The 22,836-nt window shown below is 44.6% G+C and overlaps 1 protein-coding gene across 1 annotated transcript in view; it reads right to left on the reverse strand.

The window, feature by feature from the left end:
* Positions 1-22,836, reverse strand: part of LAMA1 (laminin subunit alpha 1) — a 155,273-nt gene that overhangs the window by 53,035 nt on the left and 79,402 nt on the right. Inside the window, exons 17-29 of the mRNA XM_038543810.1 lie at positions 21,085-21,212; positions 19,535-19,621; positions 18,634-18,845; positions 12,798-12,904; positions 12,302-12,482; positions 11,570-11,706; positions 10,710-10,946; positions 9,319-9,462; positions 8,617-8,796; positions 6,765-6,950; positions 6,106-6,233; positions 5,315-5,435; positions 3,431-3,568 (exon numbers count right to left, since the gene is read on the reverse strand). Of these exons, the coding sequence (XP_038399738.1) occupies positions 3,431-3,568; positions 5,315-5,435; positions 6,106-6,233; positions 6,765-6,950; positions 8,617-8,796; positions 9,319-9,462; positions 10,710-10,946; positions 11,570-11,706; positions 12,302-12,482; positions 12,798-12,904; positions 18,634-18,845; positions 19,535-19,621; positions 21,085-21,212 (1,986 nt within the window). The remainder of the gene's footprint in view (positions 1-3,430; positions 3,569-5,314; positions 5,436-6,105; positions 6,234-6,764; positions 6,951-8,616; positions 8,797-9,318; positions 9,463-10,709; positions 10,947-11,569; positions 11,707-12,301; positions 12,483-12,797; positions 12,905-18,633; positions 18,846-19,534; positions 19,622-21,084; positions 21,213-22,836) is intronic.

Below are 22,836 nucleotides of genomic sequence, written 5' to 3' on the forward strand. Positions count from 1 at the left end.
GCCCCTATATTGCTATCTCCTTAGAAGATTTGCAACCTCTTAAAAAAATGTTAAATACTTGTTTTAATGATATAATATAAATCTGATGAAGAATAAATATTAGATCATGAGCAAGGATTGAGCAGATTTTCTGGTTTTCATTGCTAACACCAACTCCAACATTAAAAACAACCCAATTCACAACAGATTGTGGACTTCCTGGTTTTCAGCATCCTAGAGAGCTGAAGGTAACCGCTCCGAGTGCCAGGGAAATGAGAACCTATTAATGTCAACTGACCTGAAGGATGAGTTACTTGCTGTGGGAAGAGCACAGAAAAGGCTTGTCAGTTTTTCAATTGTAAAAGCATTAAGGGGTAGGCATCTCCCGTGAGGGGGTTCCCAGGGATAGGAGCTCCCTGGGTATCTTGGTAGTCTTCAGTCTCCCTGCTCCTTTTCAGATCACATTTCTGACCAATTATTTTTATGATAATACCAAAGTCCCAGTGACATGAAGGTGGGGGGGGGTGGGAAGAGTACCTTATATGCTAAATGGCAAAGTCAGATCCCAAATGGTCTTGATGTCCAATTATATAATAATCCATAGGTGCTTAAGGGATTTTGTCAAACAGAAGTGCATGGTTGCATTAAACCACAAAACAGACCTCACAAGATGAAGACTGGAGAGAAAATATAAGGTCCCAAGTTCAAAGAGCAAGGACTCAGGTGCTAAACATGTGGAAAGAACATAAGTGTCTTAGCATCAGGCATCCTGGGTGGCCCAGCAGTTTAGCACCACCTTCAGCCCAGGGCATGATCCTGGAGACCCGGGATTGAGTCCCACGTCGGCCTCCCTGCATGGAGCCTGCTTCTCCCTCTGCCTGGGTCTCTGCCTCCCTCTCTCTCTCTCTCTCTCTGTCTCTCATAAATAAACAAAATCTTAAAAAAAAAAAAAAAAAAAGCGTCTTAGTGTCTAGTCAGTCCATTAGAGGCAGCAGTGAGCAGGCTGGCAAAACCCATGGGCTGCATTCGTGGAACACCTAGAGTCAGAGAGAGATGCCCCTTTCACATCTGGAGCAAAGGCACTGGGCAGGATACTTTAACCGCAGGATGATGAATGGACTCAACCATTCCTAGTACCATCAGGTATATACTAAGGATATTTGACCAGGAGAGCTGAAGATTCAGGGCCTGTGGATATGTGTGAAAGAGGACTCTAACCAGTTTCACAAGTTACTTTTTAAGCTACTGCCATTTTTCATGCATAAACTTGACCTAACGGTCTGTCTCAATGGCTCCAAAATCATAAGTACACCAATAGGTAGATGATCCAGCGCACCAATTCCGGTGATAATCAGGGCTGCCCAAAGATGAGCTGAGCTGCTGTGGGAGTGAGCATCCCATTGCTGGAAGTGTGTAGACATTCATTAAATAACTGCTTGGTGTGAATGTTGTAGTCTGAACAAGCCATCTTGCAGTATACGTATCCATTTGTACTGCGAAAGTTAACAGATCCAGGTGAGAGCTCTTATGGGTTCCTGGTAACATCTGGTCAACCCCCCAGCAGGGAATGGTCCTAAAATTCTCTTTGGTGATGCTCGGGAGACTGCCACTGTCTTTCTGGGACTGGGTTATGCGAGCTGTGTTCTTTCTCGGGTACAAATCAACAGGGAAACTGCTGATCTTAGAACTTTGTTCTGGGGGATTGGGGCCAAGGAAGGGAGGGGAGGAGTTTAACATCCCAGGAGTACTTAATCTTGTTAAAATAGCCCACCTAGGAAAGATGCAACATGAAAGAACGCATCAACTTCTTTAAGTGTCCAGGTGACCTTTGTCTCTGTGACTGGCCAAGGAACCTTCCAGCTAATTGCATCTCGATTTAAGTTGCCTGAAATCAATTCTCCTTAAATTGTTAAATGAGAATTTCTCTATTAGGACTTTTTGCCTGGAGCACAAGCAGATTAAAGTGAATCCATTTTTTTTAATGGTGTTGTAGCTATCTACATCTTCATTAAGACCATTTTACCTGGTATGACCGGAACAATTCTTTAATTCCACATGTAAAATGGAGTCAGCAAAGGTTAACACATAGCTTTTTAATTGAGGAACACCACGCTGTGCTTCAGTTTCTAAAATCACCTGCATGCTGCCCTAGTTCAGCAGTGGGCCCCGTGGAAATAACCTTTACGTTCCACAGATGAAAAATGCTTCCAAATAGGAGAAGACAGATCTAGAGTAGCTGCAGGCCAGTTGGGAGCCTGCTATCTTAATTCCTCCATTCCTTGTGATGTGGCCACACCCTGGAGCTCAAAGGCTTCTGGGACGTCTTTCTTGGTGGGCAGCTAATTTCCCTTCCCTGGAGTTATTTTACCTGAGCTGAGAGAGTCTTGACATAATTTATACAAGTAACCAATGTTTCCAGGAGAGTTATTATTAAAAAATGATATTTCCAGAGTATAAAAAGAATAGCAGAGTCTTCTAGGTTATCAACAAGGCCTTATCAGCTTAATTAAAATCACAGACACAAGAGTTGGTCCTCAGTCAAAACCACAAGACTTCCATCTGGGCCATTTGTTCCTTTTCAGTGATCAGAATTCTTACGTTTCTGAGACCAATGTTGGTGGTTTAGGGTGTTAAAAAGAAAACTACAGACCAGAAATGGTATCACTTAAGCCAAGACACCAAACTGGGGCTAATACACAGCCTAACTGCAGTTTCAGCCTCCCCCAGAAACACATTTAACCAGTCAGTCAGGAATTTTCTGATCAGCGTCAATGAGGTAACCTGTCACATGGGCCCTGCTCCATCCCCGAATAAGACCACCTGCCCTCTCCTCTGAGGGAAAGTGACCTTTCCTGGAACAACCCTTAACTTTTGCTAATAACCTCCTTGCCCCACCCTCCTCCCTAAAGCATTTTTATTCTGTACAACTCCTTGGAGCTCCCATCTAACTTGATAGATGGAACACTGCCCAAATCGTGAATTACTCCATAAAGCCAGTTATATCCTCACATTTTGAATTTTGTTTTTTAATAAGGGAAAGGTGGCTGAGAAGCAAATGCATACTAAGACATCCAAGAGAGTAAGTAGTTTTTGAAAATGCAAGGAGAGAAATGAATTTGCCATAAGGCCATTAACTTATTTTAAGGCCCCCGGGTCACCCTCCTAATTCTATGACATAAAGCTCTCATCTAGTTTGACTACAACCACCAGTCCTGCCAGTACACTTAACTCCCAAATTGATGTCCACAAACACGTTTATGAAACTAAGACTTACAAAAGATTTTGCACTAGTAACATCTGACCCCTTAGCTAAGGCTTTCTGAAGGAAACTTAGGTATATGTTACATTCAGTTAAATTTGGGCTCTCTCTAAACCAAGAAATGTATAGGACTCTGGACCAGAAACGCAAAGGCTCAGTGCCTCCTCTAATAATCAGCACAAATAAACATACCAGACACTTCCCAGTTTCAGGGTCACAGGCATCACTGTGGTTGTTGCAGTTGCAGGGCACACACGGAGCAAGCAGAGGGCGGGGTCCTCGGCTCCCACCTTGTGGGAGCTTCCCTCTGTGGTACCCAGGTGCACAGTCCTGAGTGCGTGCAAAAGGAAATGAACAAACAGGATTAAACAATGGCTAGAGGACTTGTAATGATTCTGACACTAATTCCACTCCTGAGCACCGCTTATGATCAATACATTCTGTGCTCAGTTCTGTTGTTTGGGTTTGGACAAACAGGTGATGTTTGGACACCAGCTGGGTATCCCACATTTACTTCTGACACTACCTACCTGGAGACAGCATCAGATCCAATAGATTAAGGGCTCAGTTCTTAGAAGGTTGCCCCTGCCCTCCAACTACAGATGCCAATCACAAGTCCAGATTGTCCCCTGTGCTTCTGACAACTGGCTATAAATTGGAGGTTCCAATGACCTCTTCCCTGGGTTTGATTAATTTGCTAGAGTGGAGCTCAGAACTCAGAGAAACATTCTAGTTACTAGGTCACTGGTTTATTATAAAAGGATGTAACTCAGAAATAGCCAGAGGGAAGAGATGCATAGGGCAAGGGAAGGGGCATTGGAGCTTCCAGGCCGTCTCCAGGCATGCCACGTGTTCACCAACCAAGAAGCTCTCCGAACTCTATCCTTTGGGTTTTTCTGGAGTCTTCCTTACATAAGGATGATTGAGGAAATCATTGGCCCCTGGCAACTGATTCAACCTCAAGCCTCTTCCCTCCCCACTGTGGTTGGGTAGACCTTAAAGTTCTCCAGCCACATGCTTGGTTCTTCTGGTGACCAGCCTCCATCCTGAGATGAGCTTAAGAACTTTGCAAAAGTCACCTCATTCACATAACAAAAGGCATTTTTATAGATCTCATTACTTAGGAAATTCTAAGCATTTAAGAACCTTGTGCTATGAAACAGGGAATGAAGACCAAATATATATATTTCTTCTTATAAATCACAGTATCACAACTTGAATAAACATTTCTCCAAAGAAGACAAAATTGGCTAATAAGCCCTTGAAAAGCTGCTCAGCAGCACTGATCATTAGGGAACTGCAAATCAAAACTATAATGAGATACCACCTCATACCCACTAAGAAAACGACTACCAAAGAAACAGAAAACAAATTGGAGTTGTCAAGGACATAGAAAAAGTGGACCACTTGTGCATTGCTGGTGGGAATACAAAATGGGACAGTGCTGTGGAAAGCAGTATGGCAGCTACTCAAAAAGTTAGACCTAGCAATTCTACTTTTGAGCATAAACCCCAAAGAATTGAAATTAGGGTCCTGGAGAGATACTTGTATAGCCATATTCATAGCAGCTTTATTCACAATGGGCAAAACGTTAACCCAAGTGTCCACTGATAGATGAATTAACAAAGAAAATGTGACACACACATACAGTGGAGTATCATTCAGCCTTCAGAAGGAAGCAAATTTTGCTATGCGTTACAATGTGGATGAACCTTGAAGACGTCAGGCCAGCCAGGCATAGAGGAGAAATCCTGCACGATTCCACTTAAATGAAGGACCTAGAGTAGTCGAATTCACTGAGACGGGAAAGTAGAATGGTGATTGGTGATTACCAGGGGCTGTGGGGAGGGAGATTAGTTGTCCAATAATGTGAGTGTACTTCACACTACTGAACTATACACTTAAAAGTAGTCAAAACAGTAAGGTTTGTGTTTATGAATATTTAACCATAATTAAGTTTTTTTGAAGAGAAAAATTATTTAATTCATACAAATTCAGATCACCATTTGGGAGGTGCTGTAACAAGCATATTTCAACTCAGAACTGGGGAACAGATTTTAACCACAGTCTCCCTACCTGACACGAGAATCCAGCCGTCCCAGGAGGACAGAGACACTTCTCTAATAAGGATGCCACCTCCCGTCCTGGGTGCAACTCTCCAGCCTTTCTGCCAACCTCCATTGAAATATTTGAGATTCTGTGAAACCATTAAGAAGTGTGAGGGGGAACATTAAGATTTAGAAAGCTACTTTCTAGAAATCTAGCACATTACATAATGAATTTGCACATATATTAAACCAGAGCCTTCCTGCCAGTTTGCGAGTAGCTTCTATACAATTATAAAGGGAGTGTGTAAGAGCACAGCGGTGCTGTCATTACCCAGTGACAGTCCCCAGCCAACATTTTAGAACTAAAAAATAATATTACAGAAAGCACACCTGAAATATTTCCTGAAGTACTAGTTTGGCCATAACCTAGTATCTTTCTTTATGGGATAAGTACGAATTGAGCATGTGACAGCATTCTCAAGGTGTCAGGACACAAGAAGAATTTTAATTCTACTTAATTATGACAAGAAATGTCATTGAAGTTTCAGGGCAGAAAATAGCAGGACTTTTTTGGTTTTGTTCTGTTTACATTTTATCCTCTTCTAAGATATCACCATTATGTACTTATATTTTACATCCACATTACTTGGAAGATGGATAAATCTGTCATTCTCCACACATTTCATCATATTGATATTTAATAATTTGGTGAGAAACACAAATATATATACTGGTGAAGATAGGAAGTAGTAAGGGTGAATCATCTCTTCTGTTTGATTCCAAATAAAGTTTTTTTTCATTCTAGAAGTTTCCAACTACCTGCTTTGCTGTAATCCTTGGCCGTAAGATGCTTTGATGAGGATATATTCAATGTTGCTAAGAACAGACATAAAATCGGAGCGTGTGACAGGTTTTTCAGAAACAGAGTTAAAATATTTCCAGAAATTCTGTGAATGAGAAACACATGCAATTACACTTGGGTTACAAATCCTCAGGGGCTTATGAACTTATCCATTCTTTTATAAATTTCTCTGGAAGTGAGCCTGGCCCTGTGCACGACAACAAGCGTGGCGAGGAAGCTCTGCTGTCACCTCCTGGGGAAGCAGGTGTGCCAGCCTCATTTGGCAGCACACGTGTCACCTGTGTCCCCTAGGGCCAGACCGCCACACCGTCCACAGCTGTCTGCCATGTGAGTGAGCGCACACTTGCCAGATCCAAGCAAGTCCAGAGACTCCGCACCCTTACACCCACATGGATGGAGACTCGTGCGTCACGATCAAGGATTTAGGACGCAATTCGCACCAAGCTAAAATAAGCCTAGAACTTTAAATCGTTCTTACTACTCTTGTTAAACCCATGCCGATTCTGATCCCAGGGTCTTCTGGCTCATGCTTCATGTCAGCATTTTTGTGATTCCACTGCTTCCAGAGCTAACTTCACACCGTCAAGGGGCAGGTATGAAGAGAGGACATGGTCACCTCTTTCATTCCCACTTGCTGCTCTTGTCGTATTCCATTCTCCGGTGCAGGCACGTCCACATAAATGACCTGCTTTCTGGTCCGGCCGCCTTTGATCAGCACTTGGGGCTCGAGGTTGAAGGTGCCAATGCCATCGGAAGAGTAGAAGGCCACGCTGTATTTCAGTCGGCCGCCGTAGGCCAGGAGCTACGTAATAGTGAATGGTTTACTTCTCAGACATAGCACCACTTTAAAACCATTTCATTACAAGCCTACTGCCATTTGAAAGAAATCCTGGGGATCCCTGGGTGGCTCAGTGGTTTAGTGCCTTCGGTCCAAGGCATGATCCTGGAGTCCCGGGATCAAGTCCCACATGGGGCTTTCCTACATGGAGCCTGCTTCTCCCTCTGCCTTTGTCTCTGCCTCTCTCTCTCTCTGTCTCTCATGAATAAATAAAATCTTAAAAAAAATAAATAAAGCTTCATCTCATTCCAAATATTTAAATAAGTATTAAAAAAAAAAAAAGAAATCCTGCATCTTAAAAACACATCACACAGGTAGGGTAGGTTGTCTGGAATTTGTGTCTTTTTAATTTACTTAATAATGAATTATCATTTTTTTTAAAGATTTTATTTACTTATTCATGAGAGACACAGAGAGAGAGAGAGGCAGAGACACAGGCAGAGGGAGAAGCAGGCTCCAGGCAGGGGAGCCCGATGCAGGACTTGATCCCAGGACCCCGGGATCACGCCCTGAGCCAAAGGCAGACACGCAACTGCTGAGCCACCCAGGTGTCCCTTAATTATAATTATTAAATTGACTCATGCCATAGCTTTTTTTTTTTTAAAGCAAGTGATGTTTTAAAAGTATTTTTCTTTGAAGACTTTATTTACTTATTTGAGAGAGAAAGACAGAACACGAGGCAGAAAGAGGAAGGGCAGAGGGAGTGGGAGAAGCAGACTCCCCATTGAGCAGGGAGCCTGACATGGGACTTGTTCCCAGAATCCTGGGATCATGACCTAAGCCAAAGGCAGACGCTTAACCGACTGAGATGCCCAGGCACCCCAAAAGTTTTAAAAACACTTTTATTGAAGCATGTTGGGCATGTAAGGCTATACGTATTTAAGGTACACAACTCACTGATTCTGGGGATGAGTATAGACCCGTGAAGCCACCACCACTATCAAGGCCACAGGCATCACCTCCCAGAGTTTCATGTCAATGGCACCAATGGAGGTAAGCACTGAAGTAGCAGATCAGTGTGGCAATGGTCCTGATTATTTTCAGGCTCCTCTGAATTAAAAATGACCTACAGCTATGGGAATAGTGGATGCATATGTGCCAATTTTATAGGTCTGGGTGATTTCACAGACTCCAATGCTTATTTAAACAAAAATGCAAATGATGCCTTCAGTACTCTGTTATAGTCGCTTTTTGCTTTCTCCCAAATGAGTAACAATTTGTTGAAAAGAACCACAGCACTTGAGCTTATGTTAATAAAAACGAAAAATGTCTGTTGACTGCTTGAGGAAGGAGAAATATAGCAAGATTTGAGTTTTAAGAGACTTTACGTTTTTATTTTTAAGGAGTCTCTACACACAACGTGGGGCTCGAACTCGTGACCTTGAGATCAAGAGTCACATGCTCTTCCGGCTAAGCCAGCCAGGTGCCCCGAAAAGACTTTCAAATGAAAATTATTTGAGAGCCATATATATCCGGAGGAATTTTTAGAAGTGTTGAACTTCCCTATCCCCACCGAAGAGGGAGTAACCGCCTCACGTAATGGTAGGCTAACACAACCCGTTGTGATTTCAAAGGACACCTGTCTTCTCTGGGAAATGCGGACTGGCTCTAGGCCAGGTGTGGGCCTCACCTGGTCTCCCTGGAACTGCTCCGGCAGCCGCCAGTAAAACGGCTCTGCATGCACGTACTGCCGGACAGTCACGGCATCCAGGAGGACATCAGGGGCCTGGTAATACACCCCCTCAGTCGTGCCCTTGAGGTTGCTCTGAGAAACCACGCGCAGGAGGGGTTGCTCTGGGTCCAGCGTCACCTAGCCACAGAAGGGGGAAGAAAAGATACCTGAGAGCATGAATTCATTCCTCGCCTTGGATTTGTCACATTCTACTACTGTTTTACAGACGAGACAGCTTCATTGTTAGAACAGGAGTAACAAAGACATTTCTTTCAAACTCAACATCTGGGTTCAAATGAAAACTGCACGTGTTTGACACTGCGGCATTCAGGGCCAAACAACTGCTCTTTTGGGGCAGGATTCACTTATATGAAGGAAACTGCTGTGTGTTGCAGGTTTCTTTTCTCTTCAACTCAAGCTTTTGATAGATCAGCTAAGGAGCAACCCTGAGTGCCTTTAGTTCCAGCTTCATTTATTTCCTCGGATGGAAGAAACAGGGCTCTGATTCATGATGAGCCCAGATTAGCTTCCTGGAATTTCCCATGCCAGAAAAGCAAAATTTAAAGTAAATACTTGACTACCTCCCCTACCTTCACCCACCTCCCATGGGGGTTGAGAGGGGGGTCAAAAACAGCACATTTTACCACATGTGCAACGTACCGGCATCCTCACATAACCCTCCAGCTCTGAGCAGGCTTGTGACAGCCCGAAGCAGAAGCAGGGAATACATCCCAGAGGGTCATCAGCGTGGAGGGCGTAGGTGCCAGCTCGACACTCACTGCACTGAAGGCCAAGCACGTTTTCCTAAAGGAGAGAAAGCAATAGCCTTGTTTGTTTTTACCTGAAAAATGAGACATGATTGCTGAACAGAAATGAAATAAAACACAAAGATAATTCTAGATTCATAAACATCCCTGGAGGAGCGGTTTCCTTAGGCATGCTCCCCAACCTCAGTGAATATCCACTCTCTCAGGCGGCATCCGTGACTTCCAAATGTGATCATAGGAATCCTCTTGGAAGCTTCGGGAATATATAGATTCCCTGATGAGCCTCTCTGGAGTGAATAGGAAACATCTCTCTGAGGCTGCAGGTGACTCTGATGACTGGTCAGGTGGAGGGCCACCGGTCACCAACCAGGCGGTGGCCAAGGCAGGTGCCTCCTGTTCCAACCGTCTGTAATGAACGCTGCTATCGCCGATGTGGTAAGCCAAAAATATGTTCCCTGACGTTTCCATTACTCCCAGGCCATAGTATTTGCACAAGCTTTCCCTTCCTCATCCCTAGTCACTAATCAGCTCACTACTCTGTCTCCATCTCACCAGCACCTGGAAGAGGACCAGAGGAGGTAGCCAATTACCTCCCATTAACAGAGCGCAATGGAGAAAATCAGTGGAAATACATGGAATTAAACATGATGTTAAAATCATACACACTGGGAAAATTAAAAAAAAAACACAACTGTCCTTCATTCTGGCCAGCACATACAAAACAATGATTACTTGCCACTTAGAAAAATCAGAACTCTTTTATTTATTTATGTATTTATTTATTTAAATTTTGGGGTTGAGGTGTGGAGGGTGAGGGAGAGAGAGAATCCCAAGTAGGCTCCAGCACAGAGTCCAACATGGGGTTCAATCCCATCACCCTGAGATCATGCTCTGAGCCAAAATCAAAAGTCAGATGCTTAACCAATTGAGCCACCCAGGTGCCCCAAATCACAAATCTTCTTGAAGGCCCTGTGTTATCTATTTTACCTGTGTATTCAAGACAGACTGGTTGCTCAGCCAACTGGAACACAGGACAGAAAACTCAGGGTTTTTCCATTCAGTTCTATCATCTGACACTTACAATAATCAGTAAAAATTCCATTTAAAGAATCATCCATTGTTCTAGCAGAGCATACACAGAATTTAAACCCAAACCTAGCAGGCAGTGAGAACTCACTATGAAAAGTGTCTAAAACCTAGCTGCTGATTTTAGATAGTTAAAAGCCCAAGAGTCGTAGTGATGAGTGCGAGAGGGGAAGAGAGCGGAACACCAAGGGCCCTTACCTTGCAAGAGCAGGTACCGGTGTCCTCTGCACAGCTGCAAAGACCCTGTTCCTCATCACAGGTGTCTGCCAATGTCCCTCGCAGGTCACAGTCACAGGCCACACAGTCTGGAAAGTCTCTGTACCCCAGGGAGCACTGATGGCAGCTCAGTCCACCGAATGCAGGCTTACATGGGCAATGGCCTGTGAGCGCATCGCATCCATGACTGGCTGACCCCACAGCACTGCAATTGCAGGCCTGGAAAAATAAACTAACTAAATAAAAAGGTACTTTTTACAATTTAATAATGTACACATGTTGAGATTACAGGAGAACATGAAATCTGGGGACACGACACAATCTCTTACGATTGCTACATGGATTCACTTTGCCCCGAGCCAACAGAAGGCAGCAACTGCCGTGCTGGCCATCTGTGCCTCCTGGGGCCCCACAGGCCCTGGGCATGACCTGAAAGTCAACCCAGCAGCAGCATCTTACAAGCCAAAGTCAAGTCTGTTCCTAAAAACACAAACTATATCCAAGTTTAACTGATGAAACCTACATAGAAGATTGGCTATAACCACCCCCCCCCAAAGTGACTTATGCCCTTCTCCTGGAAGATCGTGTATGTAGGAGACTATATTTAAAGGGCACTAAAATAAGGGTTTCTAACCATCAGTTCCACAATTGGGTTCTCGAAGAAAACTCAGACTGAAGTACTGTAAGGCTATTGCCTCTTCCACTTTGATGCCTGAACCTGTACTGAGTTTTAAATACAAACCTCAACAAGGTTAAGGTCAAGTGAATGGCTAAAGAGAAGGAGTGAAACTGGCTCCAGCAAAGTGCTTCCCAGTTAAGAAAATGCAGATGACAGTGCACACCTGGCATCCGAGCTCTAGGTCATGGCCCCAGTATCCGTCCTCACATTGGTCACAGGTGGCGCCCCGAGTATGAGGAGGGCAGATACACGCCCCCGATTCCGGGTCACAAGTGTGCTGCGTGTGAGCACAGTCACAGGCTGCAACAGAGAGAGATGGTGCTGTTACACATCTGGACACCATGCCATCGAAGGGGTCAGGGTTGATGCCACAGAGTATCTCCCATCTATTGATTATCTAGACCATTCTTCTCATTCTTAACAGAGCCCTCGTTATTCCCAAGATCTGCCCGTGTTCCCCAGCAGGTCGCTGTCCTCCTTGTCAAGAGATGTTGGCAAAGGGGCGAAAGAGAAACAGAAATAGGTGGGAAGAACAGCTAATATTTTTGGAGCACTTATCGTGTGCCAAATGCTGTGGTAAGGACTTTACGTTCAACATCAAAAGTAACTCCCGGATGGAGATTATGATTACAGTCTCTATTTTATGGTTGAGGAAACTAGAGCTAAAAAAAGGTCATTAATCTAAGTTCACATAATTAGTAAAGCCTAACCAGAGATTATGGACAAATTAAGAATAGGGATTAGGATACAGAAAAAAAAAAAAAAAAAGGTATGAAATCCTACATGTTAAAGAGAGAAAAGCAAAGGATCTTAACAGAATTAGAAGTCAAAGGAGAGCTCAAAGAAAAGTCTGGAAAATACCATAAAGTCTCAAATCATGAATTCTGGAGCTTACGTGTACAGCCACCGTCCTGGTATGCATAGAAGCCCCGCGCACACCTGTCGCACTTTTCCCCAGCTACGCCTGGTAGGCAGTGACACTGGCCATCCTCTGTGCAGTCATCGGACATGGAGCCTGACGCGCTGCAGTTGCAGGGCAGGCACCCCAGCCCCGTGTCCAACCCGTAATAGCCAGGCTGTTTCACAGGAGGGGTGGGGTCGTGGAAGCCAGAATACATTTTAGTTAGCCACTAATACTTATGAGGATGTTTCCCAAATCAAACATAAAATGTTTCATAGAATCATTAAGAGTTCATGACATCATTGCAGTCCTTTGTAAACTGAAGTCACACTGTGTAGGTAGAGATACACAGCATTCAGCAGCCGTGTTTGGGCATTAGCTCTTGCTGGCAGTCACCAAGTCCATTTCATTTGAACCAAGGTTAAGGTATCAACTATAGGCATCACTGACAAACACTTTAATTGTAGACAACGACCAATAGGCATCTTACCAAGCACTGGTCACACTGCTGTCCAGTCACATGAGGTTTGCAGTCACAGAGTCCAGTGTCAAGATGGCAGACATCAGAAATGGAGCCTTTTCCATGGCATTCACAGGCTAACACACACACACACACACAAGAGACATAGTTGTGCCCATTTCTGGGTATGATTGTAAAAAGATCCCTTAATCCCCAAAGGAAAAATTTTAAACATTCATGTTTCAAATCATTAAACTAAAAAATTTACTTTGCAATAAATTTTAATTTAGTGGATTTCTGAAGAGTAAACCAACCCAGGGTTGGTGGAAGGAGCCATCCCACAGAAAAACCACTGAAGCTATTAAGATAATAATTAGCAAATGATCTTAACCAACTTCAGGAGTTCCTTGAAATTGTAAAAAATGAGCCACCAATGTTTATCAATGAATCTTAATAAAAAACATACGATGGAGATTTCAAAAATCAATTTAGTCACCAGCTTGCATTCTAATCGTGTATTTATTTAATATTTTAAAGCTCCATTATAACAATCTAAATAGCTATTATTACATTTCATAGTTTAACGTAGAACATTTCCCTGTCCTAAGTCATGAGTCATCTGTAGCTCTAATACACTTACCTTCAGGCCACACATTTCAGTTTCATCTATAGTTAAGGTACTGATGTTCAAACTACAAAGTCCCCCGCCTTTACAAAGTGATACAATTTAATGGCTCCTAGAAATTGTTGATATTTATAGCACAGCTGTCAATATGCTGCTTATTACAAATATTTAATAAGCTGAAAAAATACTCCATAGAAACATAGACTATCGATAAACGCTTGGACTCAGGAAATGCACGTTCTCTGTCACATGGTAAAACGATGTGAAAAAAAAAAAAAAAGAAAAGAAAAACTTCACAAATCTGTCAAGCCCAAGCGCACTTGGTGTGTGTCAGCATTCTGCAGGGGAGGTGGAGCCATGGTAGATGCTGGAAGGCTGATGATCAGAAGAAAGGGAGGTATTCTCTGGTGTAAGCGGATCATCTGTGAGTCCCTCAGCAGGAGGCTGGGGAAGTGCTAGGGGCCCCATTTCTGTAGCTTACCTTTGAACACTCAACTCACCAGCTGTGTTAAGCATGCCTCCTGGGGCCTCAGGGACCCTGGAGACTGCCCTTCCCAAGGCTAGTGGATGCCTAGAGCGAGTACATGGCTTGCCTGCCAGCATGCCTTTCATATGCCAACAAACAAACCAATCCAGAGCTCACCCCCACAAAGGACTTCCTAGGACCTCTGTTCATTTAGGCTTCACTTCCACAATCCCCCTGACCCCTCACCCCAGGGCCATGCATCTGACAGTTAGGTACAGCCCCCCTGCCCCAGAGCCTGCTGCAATTATTCCAAGTAGCCAATCCTAAACCTGCTTATCCTGCCTGCCCTTTCCTTCCTAAGGAAACCACAACAAAGATTCTAGCCCACACTTCCCCTCCTGACCAACCTGGGTGCTTCCCCGAGTGCCCTCCAACCCCCCGCCAAGGCCTTGGTGGGTCCCCTCCTCCTGGCCTCTGCTGTGCCACACATGTTTACACACACACACACACACACACACACCTGGCGACCTGAGGTCCCATCTCCCTGTCGCCCTCCCTTCCTCTAGCACCTTCAAATTCACCTTCCCTTCATGCCTCTTGGCTGCAAACACTGCTCCTCGTGAAATCTCCCAGGACTTCACATTCAAAGTGCACATCCTTGGTCTTCATCTTTGTTCTATCTTCCAGTGAGATGGGACCCGTGGCCACTCCCTCCCCTTGTAATTTCCCTCTCGCTGAGGTCAGGGACCACCTCTGGGTTCCTCCCTCCTTCTCTTATCTCCCCCTCTGTGTCTCACTGAAAGCTTCCCCTTCCTCTGAGGAAACATCAAAGTTCACTGTATGAGCATCACAAAATACTGATGATGTATTTACCGTGTTGTTGGTTTGTCACCATATCACATTACGGTATATTTCTCTTTTTTTAAAAAAAGATTTTATTTATTTATTCATGAGGGACACAGAGAGAGGCAGAGACACAGGCAGAGGGAGAAGCAGGTGCCCTGTTGGGAGCCCAATGTGGGACTTGATCCCAGGACCGGGATGATACCCTGATCCAAAGGCAGAAGCTGAACCACTAGCCACACAGGCGCCCTTCTCTGGGCTCCATTTCTTCCCTGGTTCCTGCATGTCTGAACATCCAAATGTTTCCCCAACACCCCCCTAGGAATTCCCATGTCAGTAATACTGAATACTGACATTGCCACTGAGGTTAACCTAGTAAAACACGGTAGTATATTAGCCTGTGGGGCATCTGGGAAGTCCATAAAGGGATCCTATTATAGGTCTGGGTGGATTTCTAATGAAATATCCAGAAATAATAAGAATTCATCCATCAAAGCTGGAGGGGGGGGGCAGGAAAAAGGAAATGAGGAAAGAATAGAATGTGTAAATGCTTGGAGACTAGAAAGAGCCCAGACACTGTCAGTCTGTAAGCAGTCTAGCTGCCTGGGCCACCAACCTGGATCCAGACCCAATCCTGAGCCCCATCCCCTCCCAACTCCAGTCCACACAGAGATCTTCCAATTTCTTTTCTTTCTTTCTTTCTTTCTTTCTTTCTTTCTTTCTTTCTTTCTTTCTTTCTTTCTTTCTTTCTTTCTTTCTTCTTTCTTTTCTTTCTTTCTTCTTTCTTTCTTTCTTTCTTTCTTTCTTTTTCTTTCTTTCTTTCTTTTTCTTTCTTTCTTTCTCTTTCTTTTTCTTTCTCTTTCTTTCTTTTTCTTTCTTTCTTTCTTTCTCTTTCTTTCTTTCTTTCTTTCTTTCTTTCTTTCTTTCTTTCTTTCTTTCTTTCTTTCTTTCTTTCAGAGAGAAAGAGAGAGAAAGGGAGAGAATCCCAAGCAGGCTCCCCACTGAGCACAGAGCCTGACCCGAGGCTTGACCTCACAACCCTGAGATCAGGACCTGAGCTGAAATCAAGAGGCTGACTAGCAAAGCCCTTCAGCGTCCCAAGATTTTCTAGTTTCTACCTTCACTTTTACCCCCATGACAAAGGCTCTACTGGAAGCCCTCTAACTTTTCTGGCAAGTTTCTCTTCTGGCCTTGGCTCTCTTCTTATCCACTGTGTCCCCCACAGTGGTTCCAGAGTGACTGTTCAACACAGATCTGGTCAGACGCACCCCTGTTCAAGTGAGATGGAGCCCAGGACAGAGGTCAGCGCTCTCCACCCTGGATGTGGCCTGCTTTCCACCCGTCAACTATGGCTCCTGTCCTGGCCTGACCCTGCCTTTCACTTTCCAGCACACTCTTTCCAGACTCTGCCCCCCTGGCCTGGATGACACCTTCCCACCACCTGTCAGCCCACCCGGGGGTCTCCTACCAATCCTTCAAGCTGCACATCAAGAGGCGTTTCCTCCAGAGGCACCCATGGACTGCCTTGGGCCCTACGGAGCTTTGTGCAAACCCCGGGGTGGTCATCCATCCATCGCCCTGGAATGCTGCTAGTCCTCTCCGCCTGGCACTGCATGTGCATCTCCTGACCCCTGCAGATGTGGCTGATGGGACAGACCGACATGATCTCTAATATCACTTAAACTAAGACCTGGTCCAATGACTCGGACCCAGACCCAAACCCTGTCTGTTCTGACCCTCCTCCCTCACCTCCGTTCATCACCAAGATCTCCTTTGTATGCAAAATAGTGAAGCAGTTTTGTCTATGAAGTTGCAAATATGAAGGAAAATTATTTTTTTGATCATAATGAGAAACATTTAAATACATGTGAACAACTTAGATATGTAAATTCCCTTTTGCAACTGCAAATTTTATGTAATCTAAATACAGATCAAGTACTTCTTATGAAAACTTAGCATCCTAATTGAAATAGGCTATAAAATATGCAATGAATTTTGAAGACTTAATGTTAAAAAGGAAAGCAGACATCTCATTAATACTTTAAAAATCTAAGTACGTGACAAAAAGATACTACTTTTATAATTGGGTAAAATAAGATGTACTACTAAAATACATTTCATCTGGGATGCCTGGGGGGCTCAGTGGTTGGGCGTCTGCCTTTGGTTCAGGTTGTGATCCGGGGATCCTGGGATGGAGTCTCACATCAGGCTCCCTGCTTCTCCCTTTGTCTGTGTCTCTGCCTCTCTCTGTCTCTCTCTGTGTTTCTCATAAATAAAAGAAATAAAATCTTAAAATAAAACACATTTCATCTATGTCTTTTTATTTATGTGGTGACTAGAAAATTTAAAATTACATGCTTCATTTACATTGCTACTAGGACAGCATTACTATAGAAAAATAATAAAAAGTACTATTTTTATTATTAGCATTTATAATAGCTACCATTTATTTCATTTCCAGAACTTTAAGTTTTTATCCCAATTACTTCTTACAAAGGCCTTAACACATACACACACACACACACACACACACACAATGTATATATAACTAGGTCCATTTTAAGGAAACAGTGGCTCAGAGAAGTTAATAAATTTGCCCAATGTCACAGTTGATTGTGACCAACCCTGAGCTCTAACCTACATTAGTCAGACTCCAAGGCCTGAGATCCACATCATCACATGTATCTCCCCAGTAGAGCTGGGCCAAAATTTTTCCAGCTCCTCTGATGATACTTGTACAGTGCTCTGGGAAGTAACAAATGCACAATAAGCGATGAATGAATGAAGTAATGGATCATCAAGGTTTGCAGTAAAGATGAAAAGGAACGACATGAGTATAGTGTATACTTGGAAGCTTTCCACAAATACTGGTCACCATAATTATCCTCCATAACCAGGAGGTGGTCCTGGTCCTACTATGCTAATCAGCATGGTCAAGGTGGCCACGCTGCTGAGGATCAAGTTGACTGGCCCAAGGCTACAAAGCCTCTTCCCTCTCTCGAGGGCTGCCTGGGAAAGTACCTTTTCTGTATTGCTAGCAGCCTCGTGCGTCCCCAGGTTGTAACAGCATAGCAGGACTTTGCATTTATGGGAAATTATTAAAATAATGTAAAATTGTCATTTTTATTCTTTCACACCTTCAAGAGCTCTGCATAAAAATCTGAAGACTCCATCAGCCCTGAGGCTATAAGCTTGTCATCTCAGGTATGGGAAAGTCTGCTTTCTTCAGTGATGGGTTCTTTTATTATTTTTTTTATTTTAAAGATTTTATTTATTTATTCATGAGACACACAGAGAGAGAAAGAGAGAGGCAGAGACACAGGCAGAGGGAGAAGCAGGCTCCATGCAGGGAGCCCGACGTGGGACTGGATCCGGGGTCTCCAGGATCAGGCCCTGGGCCGAAGGCGGCGCTAAACCGCTGAGCCTACCGGGCTGCCCCTCAGTGAGGGGTTCTAAGTGATCCACAATGTCAGGAAGGGAGCAGCACAAGGTCAAGGAGTGCGTCAGTAGTTCAGGCACAGACCTGTGAGACTCCAGGGATAGAGCCTTCCCATTTTGCACCCCACATCTTGAAATCCCATCAAGGACCCCTGAGACCCCTGAGCCTGTCCCTCACAAACACTGCCGGCTTTGGCTCGAGTGTACCTTCTCCCCGGGCCCAGGAGCATGCAGAGCGTGCACCCCATCAGGCACCACTTTCTCCCCCAGTGGAAGGGCGTCTATATCTTCCAGGCCACCTGACCTGCTCTGTAGTAAGAGATCAAGCTAAGGCAGGGCACACCGGGGAGTGTTTGGGTTACACCGGTATTAACACAGGCACCAATCAAGATAGTTACCCCACAGGCTTAGCCCTTATTGACACATATAAGTGGATGGAGGGAGACTCCACGTGGTGATAGTAAGGGCTCTGACTTCACAGCCCAGACACTCACCGCGGCAATTTTTGGCTGTCACAGCGTCCCCATAGAAGCCATCAGCACACCTCTCACAGTGGGCACCGTCCGTGTTCCCAATGCATTTCAGGCACTCTCCGGTGACAGAGTCACAGTGACCCGCCTCGAAGGGGTCCACATTGCCGCTGCAGTTGCAAGGAACACAGGATTCCCCGGGCACTGTTGGGTTTCCATAGTAACCGTCTGCGCATCTGCATGAAAGATTGAAAGAGGGATCCAAATGAATGCACTTTCTCTAGACATTACCCCACCATCCAAGGATTCTCTGAATGGTTAGCAAATCAGACTGACATAAGATTTATTGTGAAGCAATGCAACACCAAGCTCGGACATTCAGATTTTCCCCACTCATTGTGAGGACAGAGAGCGCAACCACAATGAGCCATAAATCCCAGTAGATGTGCACTCCACTCCAGGCCAACCGGACCTGCATGCCTCGGGTGTGACGTGGTTCTCCTAGGGACCGGCCAGAGCTGGGCACTGAGTTTTCCATGTGAGAAAAGACAGTGTTGGCTTTCAGGCGCCAGAAGACAGCCATTAAATCAAATCAGCCCTAACCTATGGAACTATCCAGAGTAATGGCTATCTCAGCCTGTGAACAGTAAACACCGGCTCCCCGCTGTTTTCTATTGTCATGGATGAGAATTTACATCAGCTCAAGGAGGCCAAACTCTGTTCTTGAAGAATTCCCAGGGAGTTTTCACACTAGCTTTTTAATCAATGCACTGGTTTTTCTCTATAATTATGTGAAATAATAATTATACACACAAACTCTAAAATCATACTTAGCTAAATGTTTAAAAATAAACACATATAACTGATATTTAATTTTTAAAAGTTTGATGCAACTTCTGGAAGTCAGTTGAGTGATGCAGAGTACCTCTCACACCAAGATCCGGAGTATCCTGGGGCACACTGATCACACACCACTTCATCCCCAGCCTCTAGGTGGCAGGTGGGGCTGAAACTGTCAAAACAGGACAAACAAACACAATTTTCCAATGGGTGGTACAGAATTTCTAAACATTTTAAATCCCAGCCTTAAAAAAAATAAATAAATAAATCCCAGCCTTTTACCGTTCCTTACAAACTTTCAACAGGTCTTCACTCCAGAACCTTGGCCCCCAACCATGCAGCCCACCTCATGAGCCTCTCTCCTGGACACTGGACACTCAGTGCTCCTGGCTCCAGCTTGTCCCTCAGCCCAGGGGGCACTTCTTCCCCTCTCTGCCTGGGTTCACCTCATCTCCCATGCCCACTCAGCAGCCATCTCCTCCAGGAAGACTTCTCTGATGCACTTCCTAGCCAAGCCAAGTTCCCCTCCCTGGATTCCCTGGCACTGGTGGGCCTGCCTCAGAGCCCTGCCCACACTGGCCAAGAGTGAGCTCTAGCTTACACATGACAGCCCATCAACATTCCCCAAAGGATCCCACTGCTGGCCGAGGTCCCTTCAACCTCTGTGCCTGGGTCTAGGGGGCCTGTGGAGCAAAGCAGTTGAGAGCCCCCCTATGATTTCATGAGAGTAGTCCTGGTTGTATCTGTTTTATGCAGTGGAGTTTCAAATAAAAATCCCCATGAGGGAGTTCTCTGGGTTGGGTGGAGGGAGAGTCCTAAAAGGTAAAGGAGTGAGAGAGAAACGGGTTTTCAAACCGCTGGCTTATGACTCACAGGCCCCAGCATGGCAAACAAGGCCTTGTGCATTGCTGGCTCCTTCCACCCTTCTCCTGCCTTGTGCTCCAGAACCATCTATGATTTCTCAGCAGGATCATGGGCCCAGAACACCCTTCTCTATGGCCTTCTAAGTCCTCCTCATCCTTCAAGCCTCATCTCAGGGCGTTCCTCGGAGTCCTGGCAGATCCCACTCTCCTGACAGTGGACATACCTCCACTTTAGTTATGACCACACAGCGGGTTCCAGGGGACCAACAGCCATGGATGAACACTTTGACACTCGAGTACCTACCATGATACTCAGTGTATAGCAGGCCCTCAATAAATATTGGTTGAATCATGAAATGAATTCAGCACATTTTCAATAAGCCTCCTATTTACATATTTTGGTCATTATAGCAAAAACTCCTTAAGGCCAGGAACAAGGTTTTATACATGTCTGTGTACTCTATGCCTCCTAGCCTACTGGCAGGTACACCAGATATACACTGAAAGAACTCATGAGCAACATTAGACCAAGAGGAACAAAACTATGCACATTTTCTTGCCATCACATAACTTTTTCAATATAATTTAACACACCAAACTAGTTCTTTTTGAAGAGAGAGAAGTCACCCCTCCGTCTTTAATCCTAATTAATTACCCCTGGATAACATACTCTCCTCACACACAAGGTCTTGCTCTGAACACATCAGTACTCATCTGAACAGAAATCTGGGCCGTGCTGGGCCGGCTCCACTGGTGGGGGTGCCAAGCTTACTTGTTGGAGGTCGTGGAGAGGGGGCAGGCACACCGCTGGCAGTCCCCAGGCGTCCCTCGGGAAGGCAGCCCATAGAAGCCGGGTGCGCACTGCTCACAGTGGTCCCCCGTGGTGTTGTGCTTGCACACCTAGAACACACGCATGAAGAGAAGACTCAGGTCAGGCTTCCTTAAAAGATTCTCTGATTAATCTAAAAATAACTTGAAGCCAGAGTGAAAAAAAAAAAGATAAGATGCTGAAACAAATCACCAAACTCGGTTACATGAGGAAGGGTTGCTTGTTTTTCCAGATTAACTAATAACAAAGTTTTAATTTGTATAATCTGTGTAATCTGTATAAATGGGAAGCTTTCACTTCTGCCCACATTGGAGTAACTCCTACCAGACTTGCCCTTCTGTAGGAAAGAAGTAGAAAAACTAGAACCGAACATATTGAACAACTTCTTTCTGACACTGGGCAACAGAGGGGTACAGGGTTACCTGAGAGAAGGGAGGTGGCAGGATGAAACCCCACAACCACATGTCTTTCTTCCTGGAGACACTTGCTAAGCTGGGTGCAGGGAGTGGGGCGACCCAAGCAGAATGTGGAGGTCTTGCTGAGTTGAGGAGACAGAGGTCAGAATTTAGGGAGACTGGAGCTGCAGCAATTGAGGCAGAATATTGGAACTTCACAGAATAAGAACTCTAGAAATCTGCACAGGAGCCCCCTTATAAATAGCTACAGAATCCAAGCTTCTCGTGTGTGGAGTGCATTTCCATGTGGCCGGCTGAGCAATTAAGAACTCACACAGACCCAGGGACACTGGAATTGTAACCAGCTGGTGTGGGTAGTCTCTGTTAAACACCCAGAGCACCCAGTAGAGACCCCAGAAGAAAAACTCGTTTGCAGTAGGGCTAAACTTGCCCTGGAGTAGAAGTTATACTAGACCCACCCCAACAAAACTTAAAAACAAACCTTGAAACAAATCCAGCTGACCTATGACAATTTAACCACCTGCCAAAACAAACTCCGACATTCTTTAAAGGAAAGTAACAAAATCCAAAAACTTAACAATGAACAATATTCATCACACAATCAGAAACGACTGGATATGCTTCCACTAATCAAATCTGGGAGAATTTGGAATCCACGGGTCCAGACAGATAACAAGTAGGTAAATAAATAACCATAAGAAGGGCTTACAGCATGCTGTGTGCCAGCCAATAAACATGGAGAAGTGCTGGAGCTGGAGAGCCATCCTCTGCAAACATCATAGTAAGTTAAGTGTTGGTGGGGCAAGAATCATCAGAGCCTGCTAAAACTAGGGAAATTCTGACAGAGAATATATGATACTTGCATGGTCTTAAGGTGTCTCCCTCATGCTGCTTATTAAATGCAAAATAATAGTAAATATACAGTGGAGAAACTGACCGACACCTGGCGTGTGTAATCAGTATTCACGCCACCAGCGAGCGACAGTGGACACTGTGGGCTTCCACATGTGGTTCTCTGCAACATCACTAATGAACTGTTTTGGCCTGAAAGGTATAACCTGACTCTGTTCATGGAAAAAACAAAAGAAGATCCCCAAATAAGGGGCATTTTATTTTTGGAAAAATGACTGTGTTCCTCAAAGTGTCATTATCATAAAAGACAAAGAAACGTCATGGAAGAACTTCAGATTAAAGACGACTAGAGAGACATGACGATAAAATGCAATGCATGATCTAGTCAGGGGCCTGTGGTGGGGAAGAAATGCCATAAAGGACATAA

The sequence above is a fragment of the Canis lupus genome, chromosome 7 (assembly GCF_011100685.1).
Source record: "Canis lupus familiaris isolate Mischka breed German Shepherd chromosome 7, alternate assembly UU_Cfam_GSD_1.0, whole genome shotgun sequence".
Classification (NCBI taxonomy): domain Eukaryota; kingdom Metazoa; phylum Chordata; class Mammalia; order Carnivora; family Canidae; genus Canis; species Canis lupus.